The following is a 15,875-nucleotide window of genomic DNA, read 5'->3' on the forward strand; positions in this document are numbered from 1 at the left end:
TACAGAAGGGGCCAGACTGGGGGTGCGGCTGAGCTGTTTGCCACAACCGGTTTCGGCCGATTTCGTTCCAGCATCCGATATTGCAGCTATGCTGCAAAAACGGCCCTGTACCAAAAAAACGGGCCCCAACCCGGCGGCCCACAGGGGAAATGCCCGGTGCCTGCTACGGCCAGTCCAGCCCTGGGGCCACAGATGCTTACACAGACCCTTCCATAATACTGAAGTGCTGGCACGCATATATAGCCAGTGCTATATTAAGAGGAGGTTGCCTCATTTGCATCGGGAGTGAATCCATGCAAACAAGGCATCCTTTTGCCTCTTAGCCCATCCGTATAATTGATGTGGGGCACAGAGGCAAACAGACACACAACATGGGATACAAAAGCAATCATCCAGACTAACAGAATACTCCAGCCATGGTCAGGTTCTGTACCAGTTTAAACCGAATGCTCCAAAAAGTGCATTTGCTTCTCTCGGGTCATGTCATATTGGTTTGTGAAGTACACTTTCACCCATGGGTAGCCTGGCACTGAGCAGGCAGGTGGGGGATTAGCCAAACCTAGGGCCTAATGTGGTTACTTGAAAAGCCAGGTCTTCAGGTACTTGTGGAATTAAAGAAATGAAGAAGAGGAGGCTCGGCTGAGTAACAGCACATCATTTCATGCTTTAGGAGCGATGTAGGAGAAGTCTAAACCCCCAGATCTAGTTTTCCATATGCATTGGTTGTGAACAAGTATGAGCCGAGCCGAGGTGTCTGGAAGGTTTGTGAAAGCAGATGATATTTTCGAGGTATGCTGGGCCACAGTGCCTTAAAAGTTTGGGGGCAGGAGTCTGAAAAGTGCTCATTTGGGTAGCCAGTGTAGCTCCTTGAGGTGAGGTCAGATGTGGAAGGTTGGAATAGATTCTGGCTGCCAAATTCTAATGTTCTGCAGCCTCCCAATGAGATGCTTGTTTATCCCAGCGTAGAGGGTGTTCTTGTAGTCTAGGCTGCTGGTGGCAAGAGTGTGGGTGATGATTTTCTGCATGTTTACTGGGATACTGCATTTGAAAATCTTCCTCAGCATCTTACATATGTGGAAGCATAAGGAGCTGAGGGTGTTGACTTGGGCTGTGATGTTGAGTTTGCAGTAGAGGATGATCTGAAGGTTCTTAGATAGGATTATGTAGTTCTAAGGTAAATCTAGAAAATTCGCAATAAAGCCACCGTGTGTATATTATCCCATATTGCATAGCTGTGGTAACCTTATTGAAATGAATTATTATCAGTCCCAGAGCGAGTAGATGTGGCTAGACAAAGAGTATCACCATGGGCACTGTATTTTTATGGTAGGGGGGACCAAATTATGCAGCAGAGTTGGCTAAAATTGTGCAGCAAGAAAAGGCATGTTATACGGTGTCATGAAATGACATTTTGTGACAGTATTCTTTCATTTATTTTTATGAACTCATTAACACTGCCTGGACCTAGGTCGCACCTCATTAATACAAGTTTAAAATACAAGTTTAACAATAAGCAACTGAAAGGTGAGCAGTCAACCTTTGCACAGGGTCTTCAACTACAACATGTATTGAAGCATTTTTTAATAACGTTTGAGCTAGGAACTTTTTTTTTTTATCTGTAGATCAGGGGTGTCTCCTCCACGTGGGTGCTGGAGCGTCACCCCACTGCTTTCTTGCCGTACGAGAAGCAGAAACATAAAATGATATAAATACCATTTTATGTTTCCGCTTCTCACACTGCGAGCAAGCAGAAGAAGGGTATGCCTGGTTGGGGGCGTGTGGGTCGGGGAGGAGTGGCTAGCCCAATGTTATGGGCGCTGACTGTTTGGTCGGTCCTAGGGCCGACCAAACCAGTCACAGCATGAACCGTTTCCTTCATGTAGGCTGCTGCGCAGCCTGCATGAAGAAAACAGCCTCCCCATAGACGCCTGTAAGGACAGCATCCTAGCCAATCACAACTCTGCCATTGCAGCGTTAGGATTAGCTTGGGGGGAAAGAGAGGGAGGCTGCCTGCTTCTGCTTCCTGTGAGCAGAGAGCAGGAGGTGTGACGCGGGAGTCTGGCACCAGAGGCGAAGGTACTTTTTCAAATATTAAATTAATCCCCCCATGCTCGCAACCCTCCCCCCCCCCCCCCCCCCAACCTGCGATTCATGCTGGCCGCGACTGCTGTATATTATACAGCAGATGCAAGATTATGTGGCAAATCTGTATTTTTGTGGAAAACACCGCCATAAAATTGCATTATTCCAGTGGTGTTGACTATGGCCTGAGAATGTTCAAAGACAGACCCAATTAGAGCCCGATTCGAAAGGTAATCTTAAACTTTTGTGCAAGTTTACTATATTTTGATATTCATAAACTGCACGTTCAATTTTACAAATAGTAATTTTACAACTTTGGAGACCACACTAGTGGCAGATACTCCGTACATAAAAAGGTAGGAAAGGCCTAACTTTTTATAAGCGGAGCTCTCCAACCAGACTGCGGCATTGTCTGAAAATTTCTGTTAGCAAAAATAAACTCTTAGTTTGCGAATACAAACAAAATAATAAACTTACACAAAAGTAGGTTTACCTTTGTGAATCAAGTCCTTACTCTATTAGGCATAGTAATTTCACATTAATTCTTATGGAACATTTATGAATTTTTCGTCCAGGTGGCTGTTCATCCAATGAGACATGCACTGCTACTATCTGAATAGTACAATGCATGCCCCCCTCATCCTACAGTATATTACTGCATGTGTCTTACACAAGCTAAAATACATAAGCACTCTCAAAATCCCCACACAGGCCATAATTGAGGTGCAGAATGCAGTTCAAAGGCCTTGCTGTCACTGTACTAGCTGCATCATTGGCAAATAAACCTCAGTCCCCAGTCTCCCAACTAGAGATGGAGGACCCACAGAAAGTTTGATATGTGCCTGAAGCCTGGATCAGCTGGAGGCGCGCTTGGAACTTTGAACCCATAACAAACCAAGCTTTCATGTACCTTCCGCCTGCCACCCTCAATCTACCCAGGATGTGACATTATGGCAAGAGCTTCCAACTTTTGAACTTAACAAGCTAGGTTTGAGTCTTGGCGTTGGCTGAACATTCTGGGTAAATCTCCAGTGCCTAAAAGGAATGACCTTGTATAATGTAACTGGTGTTCATGTAAAGTGCTTCAATACCTTTAGGTCGAGTTTGCACTAAATTAAATAAAAACTGCAGAAGACTGCACAAAGGTAAAAATAAAGCATACACAAAAAAGGAGAGACAAATAGATAGCCATTAAGTGGCCGATTTGTACAAAACAAAACCTGGATAAATTGCAGCTTCCCCACTTAAAATATTAGCCCAAGATCACACCATTTATTTCACCAAAACTTGTTTTTCTTCATATTTGTGCATGAAAGCATGTTCAAATACATGAATCATAAAACCAACTATACAAATACCGATTGTGTTTGATTTCCTAGACTAATGCTGTGCTATAATATTCTGGGCCACATTCAGGGTTCACGAGACAACTGTCTTGCCTGTTGGTTCAATAATAGCACTGTCACCAATGCAAGAGCGGGGCCAGGAATGAGTAAGCTCATGTTTAACAAGCATTTGCAATCCAATAGGTCTCGCATTCGCGAGAGTTTAAGCTATTGGCATTGTTAAATGCCTTTTATTTATGTTTTAAAAAATCAACACATAAAAGGCATTGTCATTTACAATGCCAATGGCTCAAACTCTCGTAAATGCGAGACCTACTGCATTGCAAATGCTTGTTGTTTTGAGAATCTGGTCACCCAGTATTGTCAAGATATGGCAGTTGCTGCCTGCAGCTGTTTCTAATTTAACAATTGTATCTCATAATTCGGCGAGTCCCAGTTGTGCCCCAAAGTTGCATGCAGATTTGAGCGTTGTACAGAAAGTTTTGAGTTTCTGCTGGGGAAAAAAAAACTGAGACCAGCTCATTTGTTTGAAACAAAATTCTTAAAAACTGTTTACAGTTGCATCAGGACGCACCCGCACAGTATGCACTGTCTCCATCTTTCAAGTGTTGTATCCCACTTCCTGACTGAAAACGCCCCGTGCTCAAACTGACGCTCTCACGTGGTCGTGCCGTTCTGAGATGCTTCAAGTTTTCACGACCCGACAGCAGCATTATTTCGCCCCAGAGTGCTCCCGCTGTCTACTTGTTCCGTAAACTTCCGCAGGCTTCCTTGTTCGCCACTGTCTCTAGTGCGGTTGCACAATGTCTGCTGAGTCACACCCTCCGGTTGCTGTAGCGCTCATTCCTTGGATACAGTCCTCCTATGCCAGCGGTGAAAGCACTCTCACCTACACACCGACTGTCTCGAGCGCTCCTATGCATGCTCGCCTTTTCCTCAGTAAATAAAAGCGCACACCCATTTGAAAAAGGGGCCAGTGGGCTTGCGCACTAAACTCCACATTAGTCCTAAAGGCATTACACAAGACGCGTGGGTGGTATGTGAAACATTTAGGTTTTGCAGCATGCAGCCGCCCGTAGTGAGTGCGAGTGACTGCTCTCTGTTCTTGTGTTTCTTCAAGCAAAGCAAGACGGCCGTGAAGCTGAGGGAAGACATGAAGAAGATGGTGACGCATCCAATGAGCTGGCACGTCCCAGAGGAAAACAAGTATTAGTTGCTGCTTATTTATCTTATGCAACTAACAACCATTGACAAAGGCAATAGACGTGACTTGTAGGTATGATGTCACTTTTCTGGATGCAAGGACATAAACAACAAAATACCAGTCGGGCGGCACACTAATGCAAAGCACAGATTTTTAGTTTACGTGTTTTTAAGGCACGCCCTTAATTAGATTAGCCACGCCGCTTTGAGAGACCCCCCCCAAGTTTTTCATCACACTTAAAGCACTGCCTCTATGTCCCTCCTAATGAACAAAAATCGATTGCCTGACCCCAGCATGGACGCCTCTGGGCATGCCTTTGGGCATGCGCAGTCTTAGGGGAGGACGGGTGCAGCCGGGCCACAGTGACGTTTTTGTAGAGGCGGTGCTACGGTTGTAGGTAGCCAGTGACGTCACTGGAGGTGGGTCCACACGCAGGGTACTGTAGACCGAAGTGTTTTCAACATGGCGGCGTCGTGCGGGTTCAGTAAGTTAAACTGAGATCCCTAAGGGGAAGTGGGGGCAATTCCTGCCAGTGGCCAGGAGTATCGGGAGGGAGCTTGCGGTCCACGAATGGACAGTTCTAGACAACGGGCCGCCTGAGCTGGGAGGCAAACCTGTGGATTTCTGCGACTACTAGGTCGCGTATATCTGAATGCTCCATTAACATAGTATAGTCTATCGTCCTAAAATTTCCGATGCTAAGCAATCGCTAACTTTTAGTAGTCAATGGTTCGCTGGTTAGACATTTAACAAGTTGTCTCCGTGGAGCCGACAGGGGGGAATGGAAAGTGAAAGTGCATGAGGCTGGGGAGGACGGAAGGGGGACAGGAGATGTGCACACCGCGTGGCTGTACATGCGCGTACACAGGCTCCAATCTGCCAGAAGCCCTGCGCGTGCCCATCTCCTGTCCCACTTCCGAGGCAAGTCAGCAACAATAGATCTCGCTGGCGACAGCGCTTTCGCGCTGCATTCGCCAGGTGAGACCTAAAAACTATCATTTTTGATAAGTACTACTCAGTGCAGCGCTATATTGTGATACATTAATGTCAAAGCTTTCATGTGTTAAAGAAATGCACTTTTGGAATTTTGAAGAGATTGTATCATATTTTACGTGATGTTTGTTGTATGTTTTACGTGGCAAACATTTCCAGGGCTCGGCTCATGGATGGGCTCTAAAAGCAAAGCCAGTCTTAACTCAGCTCTGGGGCTCTCCCTGTTAACTCGCCCACCTCTACCCCCAAAATACACCGCCCAATTTCAGTTTTAAAGACAGTGAAAAAAACAATACAACGTTTCGAGGTTGAGAGGGAGGAAGCACTTAACAGGTGCCTTCGTCATGGCCTCTTTTGCTGTGACTTGGTGGGCCAAAGGTCATGTTTGGGTGGACCTTGCCTCCCTGGCACCCCTGCTAAAAGCGACATTGTTTAGAGAGGACCATGGGTCGAGTCAAGAAGGGCATTTCTTGAAATTGTAAATTCTAAAGGGAGGTTTTCATTGTATTGTGGTACATGCAGGGCTCTACCTGTGAAATTCAAATAAGGTTGGGGTCAGGCTTGCTGGGCCTAGCTTTTCTGCCCAATTGTTGCCTGCAGCAACACAAAAGGACCCAATAGGTCTGCAACTCACTCTTTTCCTTATGCGAATTACTCCTGATAATCTAGAACTTTTTTTTAATTTCATTTCTGATTTAGCTCCATCAGTCTTCCTATATACACACATACAATAGAAAATGTAGAAATCCTACAGAATTAAGTTGGACTAGTTCAAGCAGTGCTGCCAAGTAGGTTCATAAAGTGTATTACTATTAAATATTCTACAGCTACCAGTGCTTATGAATATATTGCATGTTTTAGTATTGATTCGGTATTGTGCTGCCACTTTGGATAATAACATTTCATGCTCAGTTTGTCTTTCACAAGGGTTTGTATAATCAACATTTAAAAATATGAGAGGATTTTACAAAATTCTGTGTTAACGAGGTCAGACATGAGGCATACGCCCCAACTGCAACAGAGTTGATTCATGTACTAACGTCTGTCCTTCAAATAATGTTTTGTTTTATATGCTGGTAAAGATGGGACAAGTAGAATAGCTACAAAACTGTGCATAAGCAGTGCCATTTTTAGGTCTCACCTGACCCAGCGCATGCGCTGGCCTGGCGAGACTTTTTGTGAGGGCTCAAAAAAATGCTACCATGGCCAGCCTAGAGCTACAGTGCATGTGCGCGGGTGCGCACTTAGGAGCAGAGGCTGGCAAACCTCGTCATGCTCATTAAGCGCCTGCGATCACTTTCACTTTTGAGGCACCCCTTTGATGTTCTCGTTCAAAAAACATCAAACATCAAAGAACATGTTGTTGTGTTAATGCTTTGCTGCACCCGTTTGACTTACAATGTGCTTTCTCCTTCCACAAACTCGATGTTTGTGTTCCTTTATTTTGAGATGCTTTTAGTATTACTGTTTTGTGTTTTAAAGAACATTAAGAAAATGTTACTGTGAAGCTGGACAACATTCGCAGTGTTTATTTCTGATCGCAGCGGCTGCTTCATGTCCGTTGCACCATTCAGGGAGTCCTTTCGTTGGTGCTTTCATGAGGACAGGATGAGGAAGCTGGAAACTTTTGCCACATTCTCTTTAAAAGCACAGCATGTTGGCGACTGGTTAATCGATTAGACCTATGTAGCGCTTTAGATCTCAAAGCGTATGGTGGGTGCAGCAGTTACAACTCATGAAATATGGGGTGCAACTCACAAGGAGGGGGCAGGTTTGAGTGCACATTGACTGCAATCGAACTCTTAAGATGATGGGCTGTGTGTATCCATTATCAGCGCTCAGTCTTCGCTAAATGATCTTGTTTGTTTTGTAGTTGTGTTAATGCTTTGCTGCGCCAGTTTAAACTTACAACGTGCTTTGTCTTTCCACAAACTCTATGTTTGTGTTCCTTTATTTTGAGATGCTTTTAGTATTACTGTCACACACACAACCACACACACACCAAGCACTGGCATAGCCAATAGGTTTTGCCTTTGGGACCTTATAAGTGTTTAGCCACGCAACAGTTGATGTGGTTGCACCAAGGATATTGTGCTGCATAACTAAATACTTATAAGGTCCCAAAAGCGAGACCTATTGGCTATGCCAATGCTTGTTAAAAGCTTAATTTGGTGGTGGGCACCCAAATATTTTGTACGCTGTCTCTTTTGGAATGATTAGGATGAACTAATGGAAATGGAAGATGTGTTCTAGAATGCACAATTGGGTGTGGCTTCTCCTAGAAACTCAAACCTGAAATTCTGCATCTTACCAGGTCTAATGACTTGATATGTACTGAAGCAAAGCAACATTTGTTATTAATCCTTCTAAAAGTTCTTTAGGGAGTTGTTAAATGTTGTTTTACTGCCCAATGACCTGAAAAGTGCCTTACTGATCATGTGTCTTTGAGAAAATCCACCCTATATCATATATTGTACCAGAAGAGCAGTGCTTAATTTGAGCCAGTGGTTTCTGGTGCTCGCCGCCTGCACATAATTGCCAGCACAGCACTTATGACAGTCTGCCAAATGATGGCGCTGTTTGTCTAGTTTAGAGATTAGCACAACAACAGTGGTTTATTTATTCAATATGCACTAAAAATGACCGATACCCGACACCCAAGCCATTCTTATAGGTTTGGGGCCTGGAATAGTCAATTGTAGGTGTGTGATGGCAGTAGGTGTGTTAGTACTATCTATGGCAGTGGCAATGGGTGGTGCAAGCTGCAGTGACCTCTTGAAGAGGGCCCCAGCACTTTTTTTTCTTCCAAATACTGCAGAAGAGAGAATGAAGTACCCACAAGTGATTTTGATTCAGTTCTGAAGATGGCTCCACCCACCCGTTTACGTGTTTGTGCTTCCCCCAAACTTTGGGTCTAGTTGCACCCTGGTGTTAAGGATTAACATTATTGCAGCAATCCCAGATGACAAAGCATTTATACGAGTTGGATTATGTGGCCAAGCAGTCATTCACTGAAACAGAATCCAGGTGTAAGGAGGTGGGTGGTTGGGTTACCACAAGATCATATCCCTTATAACATGCAGATACCAAGTGAGTCCTATCAGACCCTGGTACATTGGAAATAGGAGAAGAAAGGTAAATAAAAATGTACCTAATGTTTCCACGGGTTGTAGAAAATGCCCGTGTCACGGGCACTACCGGTTTGGGCATACAGATGGAGGGAATGGGGAATTAAAGCAGCGGTGTCCACTTTTCCATGGGTAAGAGCCATTAGGAGGAGCGAGTAGTCTGTAAAACCTTCTCTTGTAAGTACATCTCTTCCTATTCAACGCAGAGACCATTCAGTGCTCCTAATGGCTCAGACTCAGGGAAAAGTGGACACATCAGCCTCCTTGTTTTTAGCTTAACACCAACCACTAACTAAAAAATAAAAACCACAGGGTTGTGTTAGTACATCTTTGCCCTCATCTACTTCACATACGTTTACTGCGGGATGTGGGACTTGTTTATCTCACTGGTACCACTGTGGTAGCAAATGAAAGGTCATGACTGGAAAAGGATGTACTGCGGACGTGGAACTCTGGCCACACTAGCGGGGCGGGGGAGCGGGCACTGGCCAGCCGAGAAGCTCATAGCAACTAAACCAGATAATTGTGGCTCCAGGGAGATAGGACATGAGGTGACTGGACAAGAGTGGGCCGGCGGTGTACATAGGTATGAAGGCACAGAAGAAACAGGAAGGAAAAGGAACGGGCGAAAGGTGGGAGTACGGCCGGTCAAGAGTGGCCTGAGAATTTAGGGACACGGTCATGTTAGAGAGATGGGGAGCTATTAAAAAGCTGTTGACTGTTCTGGCAGCAGGTATTAGTCTGAAACGCAATAGATTCATCATTATGATGCGTTACAGGCCTGGTGCCTTTCTCCACGTCATTGCGACCTTATCACACGCAGGTGGTGGTGTCTGTTTTCAGTTCTGTGCCATATTATGCACAGCTTGAGCAATCAGAGACGGGCGCCTCGGACTCTTTCAAAAACCACATGCCCTGCTCTTGAAAACATATGCCTGCTTAAAGAGTTACATAACGCTCCTGTTAGAAGCACAAATTAAATCGGGTACATCGTGAAACAAACCAGTTACCATGAGGCAAAAAAACAGCGAATAACCTTTCCATTCAGCGAGGAGCTGCAGAAGTATGCAGAAGGCAGACTGGAGCTGGAAACAGGATCTCAGACGGCTCGCCCTTAAATGTCAGAGGGTAGGCACGGCAAGGGCGCTGAAGGTCACACCAGGGCGAGGGCTACCTCGGCCTCTGGCACCGCTGCAAGCAGCAGGGGTCGTGCAATTAGTGAGCATAAGAGCGCGTACAGTGTTGTGAAAGCGCAGCACAAGTGCAGTGAGGGTGGTGAAGCGAGGGGCGTGTCCCCATACACAAGTGAGAAACCAGTTATTGAAGGCACAAGACTAAAAACTAAAGATAAGCACGTGACACTGCTGCTTCCGAACTAAGACTCAAATGCAGTTAACACCGAAAGATGTCATTCATGAAACGCCCCGCACTAGAGCGGTGCGCCCGGCCCACTTCTACGCGCTTGTGGATGACAGGTCGGAAGAAAAGGCAGTGACATAAGGAGACCGCATGTCTGCACGTACAGAACGAACGAGGGGGGGGGGGGGCTGGCTGCAGAGGAAGGCTGGCTTGCTCCCCCCCCCACACACAGAAGCACCTCTGTGGAGACTGCTACTGAAGTCACTCACACGCACCCCCAGCACGCAAACACACCCACCACCATCACCACGCAGCAGAGAGCGGCTCGAGCACAGACTGCCCGCTACAGACTAGCGAGCACTCCCTGCTCTGCGCAGCCTCAGTTACAAGCACCCGCGCCTGCTTCCGTGCTCAGCAGTAGACACAGGAAGGGCCGACCACAGTCAGACACCAGTGCAGGCATTGCCCAGTGACAGATATACCGTGGACTACCCCTGTGAGGGGTATGTCCAGTTACGTATCCACGTGCATTCTCGTACTGCATATATACATGCTCAACAGAGCTACTGTCGCTTTGCACAGGAGACCTGGATATCTCTGGTACAGCGCTATGCACAGGTTCAGTTTCAAGCAGACACGCTTCAACCTCCCATGCTTCACACACGGCCAGCGACACCCCACTATACCTTCGATAAAATGCAAGAGTGTATATAAGAGGACACCATATCACGGGACAATGTCACAAAGTGCTGGTCTAGCGCACAGTAACACTCCCTTTGCACTGCACAGGTTCATGTAGAAACACGTGTAGTTACATTAAAGTTTTGCTAGTGCTATACCTGCCCGCATTTCTACAAGCGCGCGCACACACACCACACCTTGCCAGTGGGTGGCCAGTGTATCATGAGCCCTAGTGCACGGAAGGAAATGGCCATCTGACTGCCGTTTGATCAGTGAAATACAGCAATAACCAGGGTTGAAGTAGCCCCTCAAGCCTCTATGCCCCAGTGTCACTGCACCTGCTGCACCAATGCAAGTCACGCCCCTTCACCTTGCTCCTCGCCTGTTCAGCTACAAGCACTCACGCTGAGGGGCCAGCACTTTACCAGCCAGTGCCCATGCATCACAGCCCACCTTTCCCTGCACACCCAGGTAGGCGCGCGGCACAGGTCCACAGAAACCTAAACCACTTTTGACCAACAACCCAGCTCTCAGCGCGCGCACCGTGGCAGCTCGCCTCTGGCACGGGCACAGCTCCCTGGCCGGGGTTGCCCGCCCACTTCTGCGCACACCTACCCCGTTGGCGGCCGCGATCTGCACGATGAGCTGTACGGCCTCCTTCATGAAATAGCGGCCGTCGCCGCCCACCACCAGCACGCCGTCCTGCCGCTCCTCGGGGGCCGTGGTGGAGATGATGCTCTGGATGAAGTTCTCGGCGTAGTGGGCATTGCTCTGGAAGACGGCCACCCTCTTGCGCAGGCCGCTGGTGCCCGGCTTCTGGTCGCTGTACGGCTTGGTCTTGATGGTGGTGATTTTGGGCATGGTGGAGAAGTGGTGCGGCCGCCTGGAAGGTGTCCTTGCAGTGCAGGGGGTCGGTGCAATGACAGCACGGCCACCGGCCGGGTAGCTTAAAGCTTTGCTGTGCCACGCAGGCCCTCCCTCTGCCGCTCACTGGCCCTGCACGGCTGACGTGGGTACCGCCCACTAACACTTTAAAGAGACAGAAGTGACGTGGGTAAAGGGCATCCCTGCCTACCTAAACAAACTGTAACTAGCGCTCCGGCCACGCCCCCTTCGGAGAGGTGCATGGTACCCCGACACGTAATCGCTCCAGCGTACACAGTTTCCTGCTCCTTCACATGTTGCACAGCTAGCTACCCTTCCCCTCTCATCTCTCCTGGCTTCTGTTCCTCTCAGCGCTGCACAGCCACCCTTCCTTTCTCCTTCTGCAGGCGCTTTCTCCCCTACACAGCTGCATTAGCAACGCTTCACACTGAGACGAATTCCTTCCATAGAATACCACCAGTTCAAATGGGCCGGCCCTTTCCGGTACTTAGTGTAGCGGGCTGTCCCACTTAAAGGAAGTGGCCTACCCACTGGCCACAAAACATACACAACACAGTTTGCCAACTCTGTGTGGGCAAAGACCTCGAGTGGTCTTTCGCCCGTTTATTTATATCCTCAGGCGAACCCGCTCTGAGGAGTGCTACAGCTGCAACATTGTTATGGAGAGCCCGGGTGGCTCTCTACATCCCTCTTTTTCTTTAGTTTTTATCGCTCATATGGTCTTTTCTGTGAAGGTACAACACACACATAAAGTTTCTTAGCCGCTGGCTGGGGACAGGATTAGGCCAGAGACGATACGTCTGGCTCCAGAAATTGGACTTGGGCCCTACCCCATCTGGGATGCTCGAGGCGTCTTGGCACGCCGGATCAACACCTGGGGCAACCCCATCAGTCCTGGAGAGGCCATGGTCCTCCTCAGCCGCCACAGGGGATGGTGTAGGATCCCTGAGTGAGTCGTCTTCCATCTCCAGATTGTCATTCTGCTCCTGACTGGGGCAAGGTCCGACCACCTTCTTGAATCACGACACATTTCGGGTCACCAGTCGCATACCTCTTTTTGCTGAAACCAAGATCCCTTGGATGGTGATGACTCTCCACACCTCAGGCTCATAAAGCATCCAGAACATCCACCCAGGGTGTCTGTGTTTCACAACAGCACAGTCGCCCACGCACAGTGAGGATGATTGAGCCCCTCATGCGAGGCTTGCTTTCCAGTTTGTGATTTCCCTCTGGGTCTGAGCTGCTTCACAGTCCAGTTCGGTGGGGTGCCAAGCCGGGTCTGCCGGGATGCTATCCCGCGGTGCATGTTGGAATAGCAGATGGGACGGTGCGCAGTGGGTGGTGCTGTGTGGGGTTGTCGATATGCGTTCAGGAACATATGGAGAGAGCTCTCAGCATCTTTCCCCTTCTCCACTCCAATTCTCAGCACCCGATTGAGGGTCTGCATGAAGTGTTCGACCTCACCGTTGAGGAGTGATCTTAGGGGCCATTGAGGAGTGATCTTACGGTGTCGGCTGGCCTTTTCAGCTAGGTATTCCTGGAACTCCTTGACCTGGAATGGGGGTCCGTTGTCTGATTTAATCTCATCAAGAAGTCCCAGTAGCGCAAACGTCTCGTCTAGGCAGCTTGGACATGAGGAAATGCTGTAGAGGAGATCACCTCGACGACAGGGAACTTCGAGTGCGAGTCCAACAAGACTACAGTTCTGCGGTCATTGGGAAAAATCCCAAAGTCGATGCTCACTTTGGACCATGGTTCTGCACAGGGCTCCTCCGTGATTGTGCATGAGCGGCAGTTCCGAATCACTTCTTCTACTATGGCATCCATACCCGGGAACCACACTTTGCCATGGAGGCGTGCTTAGGTCTTGGCCATCCCTTGGTGTCCAACGATGTGCCCAAGGTCCTTGACCTGATTCTGTAGCTTGCTTGTCATTACGATGGTGTGGCCACACAGTATGATTCCATGCTCCACTTCACTCAGTTCGCTGCGGACTCTCCACACCTGCTGCTTTTCATGGTGATCTTCTGCGTTCAGGGAGCATGCCCCGTCTAGGAAGTGTTGCCAATCTCTCAATAGCAGTGCCTCTTTGACTTTCGCCGGGTTCTCATCTAGTGTCGTGGCCGCTGCGATTTCCTCCAGTGTCAGTGCCTTGGGGCACACCGCTCGGGATATCATCCTTGTGAACTCTTCCGTGCTCTCTCCATGAGCATGAGGCCGTCACGTGTCGGCCATGATGGGATGCCGCGATAGGTAGTCAGCAGGATTGCCGGCACCGGGCGAAACACAACCTTGAAGCGATAAGCTTGAAGTTGCACAGCCCATCTTTCTATCCTGGGAAGTGTTAGAGGTCATGCTTCCTGTACTCTTTTTATCTGTAAAACGCAGGAAAACTCCAAGTCCCAGAATGCTTTGCCAGAGGGAGTATCTTGTATGCCTTCCCATGCTGCCTTATACTAGATCATGTGACTGCTGCCGGCATATAGGCTGCATGATTACACCCACAAGTGCTTGGCCTCACTTCCTGTATTTGGACCACGCCCCTGTTTCCTGTTTGGATCCTTCCTGGACCGGTTCCTCGTCTGCCTCCGTTTCACACGAGTTTGTGGAGCCAAAACCGACGGAATTTACAGCGCAAGACTGTTCGGACCCTTGTTTAAACCCACGCGCTAGAAGCACGCACGTGTGGAGTTTCTTGCCCACAAGCGCCGGGAAGCGCTGTTGGAAATATTGCCGTCTTCCTTGTTTGTGCCGCTAGCGCTTGCTTCGCGCTGATTTGCCCTTTGCCCCCTAGCGCGAGGAAGCGCTGTTCTGAAGGTTGCCTTCTTATCTGCCTATGCCGTTAGCGCTTGCTTCGCGCTGATTTGCCCTTTGCCCCCTAGCGCGAGGAAGCGCTGTTCTGAAGGTTGCTGTCTTATCTACCTATGCCGTTAGCGCTTGCTTCGCGCTGATTTGCCCTTTGCCCTCCCGAGCCGGGAAGCGCTGTGGAACTCCCGGTGGCTTAAAAAACTGGTAGGCGTTGTTCTTGGAGGACCCGCTCGAACGCCCCAGCTGGATAGACAGTCCTGTGTCTTTATTTATCCGCAAAAGGTATCAACAAGGAGAAAGGACTATTAATAGAAATAGAGGCTTCTCTTGGTGATGAACATTCAGCACAGCGCATTGTAAGTCGCTGTATGTATCCTTTGTTATGTGAGCAGGAGACATCCAACATCACCCATACTGTTCACCGCCTGCCCTCATTCCCCTGGTGCCACAGAGAGGAGCATGTTCTTCTTGTTTTGAGTCCTCCTTCGTTTCCTTCTATTCAAGAAGAGTCCTTCAGTCCACATTCCCCAGGTCTATTTGTGTGAGTATGAGAAGGCATATAACGTAAGGAATACAGCGTGGAGGGGGGGTCACAAGGGATTAAGTCTTACACATTTCTTGTTGTTTCCTGTCTCCCTGTAGGAACCCTGACACCCTTACCTGCCATCCCTGCAGAAGACCTGGTGGTCCTTTTTGGTCTCTTCGACCTCTGGGGGGTCTAGGTCTTCCTGTAGTGTGTCTATACCTATAGGGGACTGGACCCTGTGAGAGCGTAAAGACTTTCTCTTCGCTCCCGTGGATCTCGGACTCTCTGTCGTTGGACCTAGAACCGGACAGAAAGGCCAAGCCCACGTATCTTTTAACATCCCCTGAGCGAAGATGGATCAAGGCGCGTCATATGACGCATCCAGGGTTGAACCGTTGCGTCTTGAAAACCCTGACATTACCATGTCTGAATTAGCAAGTACCATAGTTACATTACAGTCAGAACTTAGAGCCTTAAGGGGAGAGAATCAGCGTTTGGTAACAGAATTAGGAATATTAAAAACACACACATCGTTAGAGACGGTAGGAACAGGAACATTTCCCAAACAGAAACGCAGTTATATTCAGCCCGGTCATTTTCACCTCCCATCCTCAGACGCATCCGTGCCTCCTACTTCCACGTCTGCCCCGGTTAATGTAACGGTTGTCACTCCACCCCATACTCCTTTGGCCATGCCTGAACGGTTTAACGGGGATAGCACTAAATATGCAGTCTTCATGAACCAGTGCCATCTCCAGTTCCTGTGTCGAGCTGCGGCGTTCCCTGATGATGCTGCCAAAGTAGCCTTCATCATATCATATCTGAGTGGGAATGCCGCTCTTTGGACAATTCCGTTAGTGGAC

The 15,875-nt window shown here is 48.4% G+C and overlaps 1 protein-coding gene across 1 annotated transcript in view; it reads right to left on the reverse strand.

Moving 5' to 3' along the window:
- The window catches only part of PGM1 (phosphoglucomutase 1), a 277,935-nt gene extending 265,791 nt beyond the window's left edge, over positions 1–12,144 (reverse strand). The window contains exon 1 of the mRNA XM_085602392.1: positions 11,409–12,144. Within this exon, the coding sequence (XP_085458518.1) occupies positions 11,409–11,654 (246 nt within the window). The 5' untranslated portion in view covers positions 11,655–12,144. The remainder of the gene's footprint in view (positions 1–11,408) is intronic.
- Positions 12,145–15,875: the final 3,731 nt, after the last annotated feature.

This window comes from Triturus cristatus, chromosome 4_2 (assembly GCF_964204655.1).
Source record: "Triturus cristatus chromosome 4_2, aTriCri1.1, whole genome shotgun sequence".
Lineage (NCBI taxonomy): Eukaryota > Metazoa > Chordata > Amphibia > Caudata > Salamandridae > Triturus > Triturus cristatus.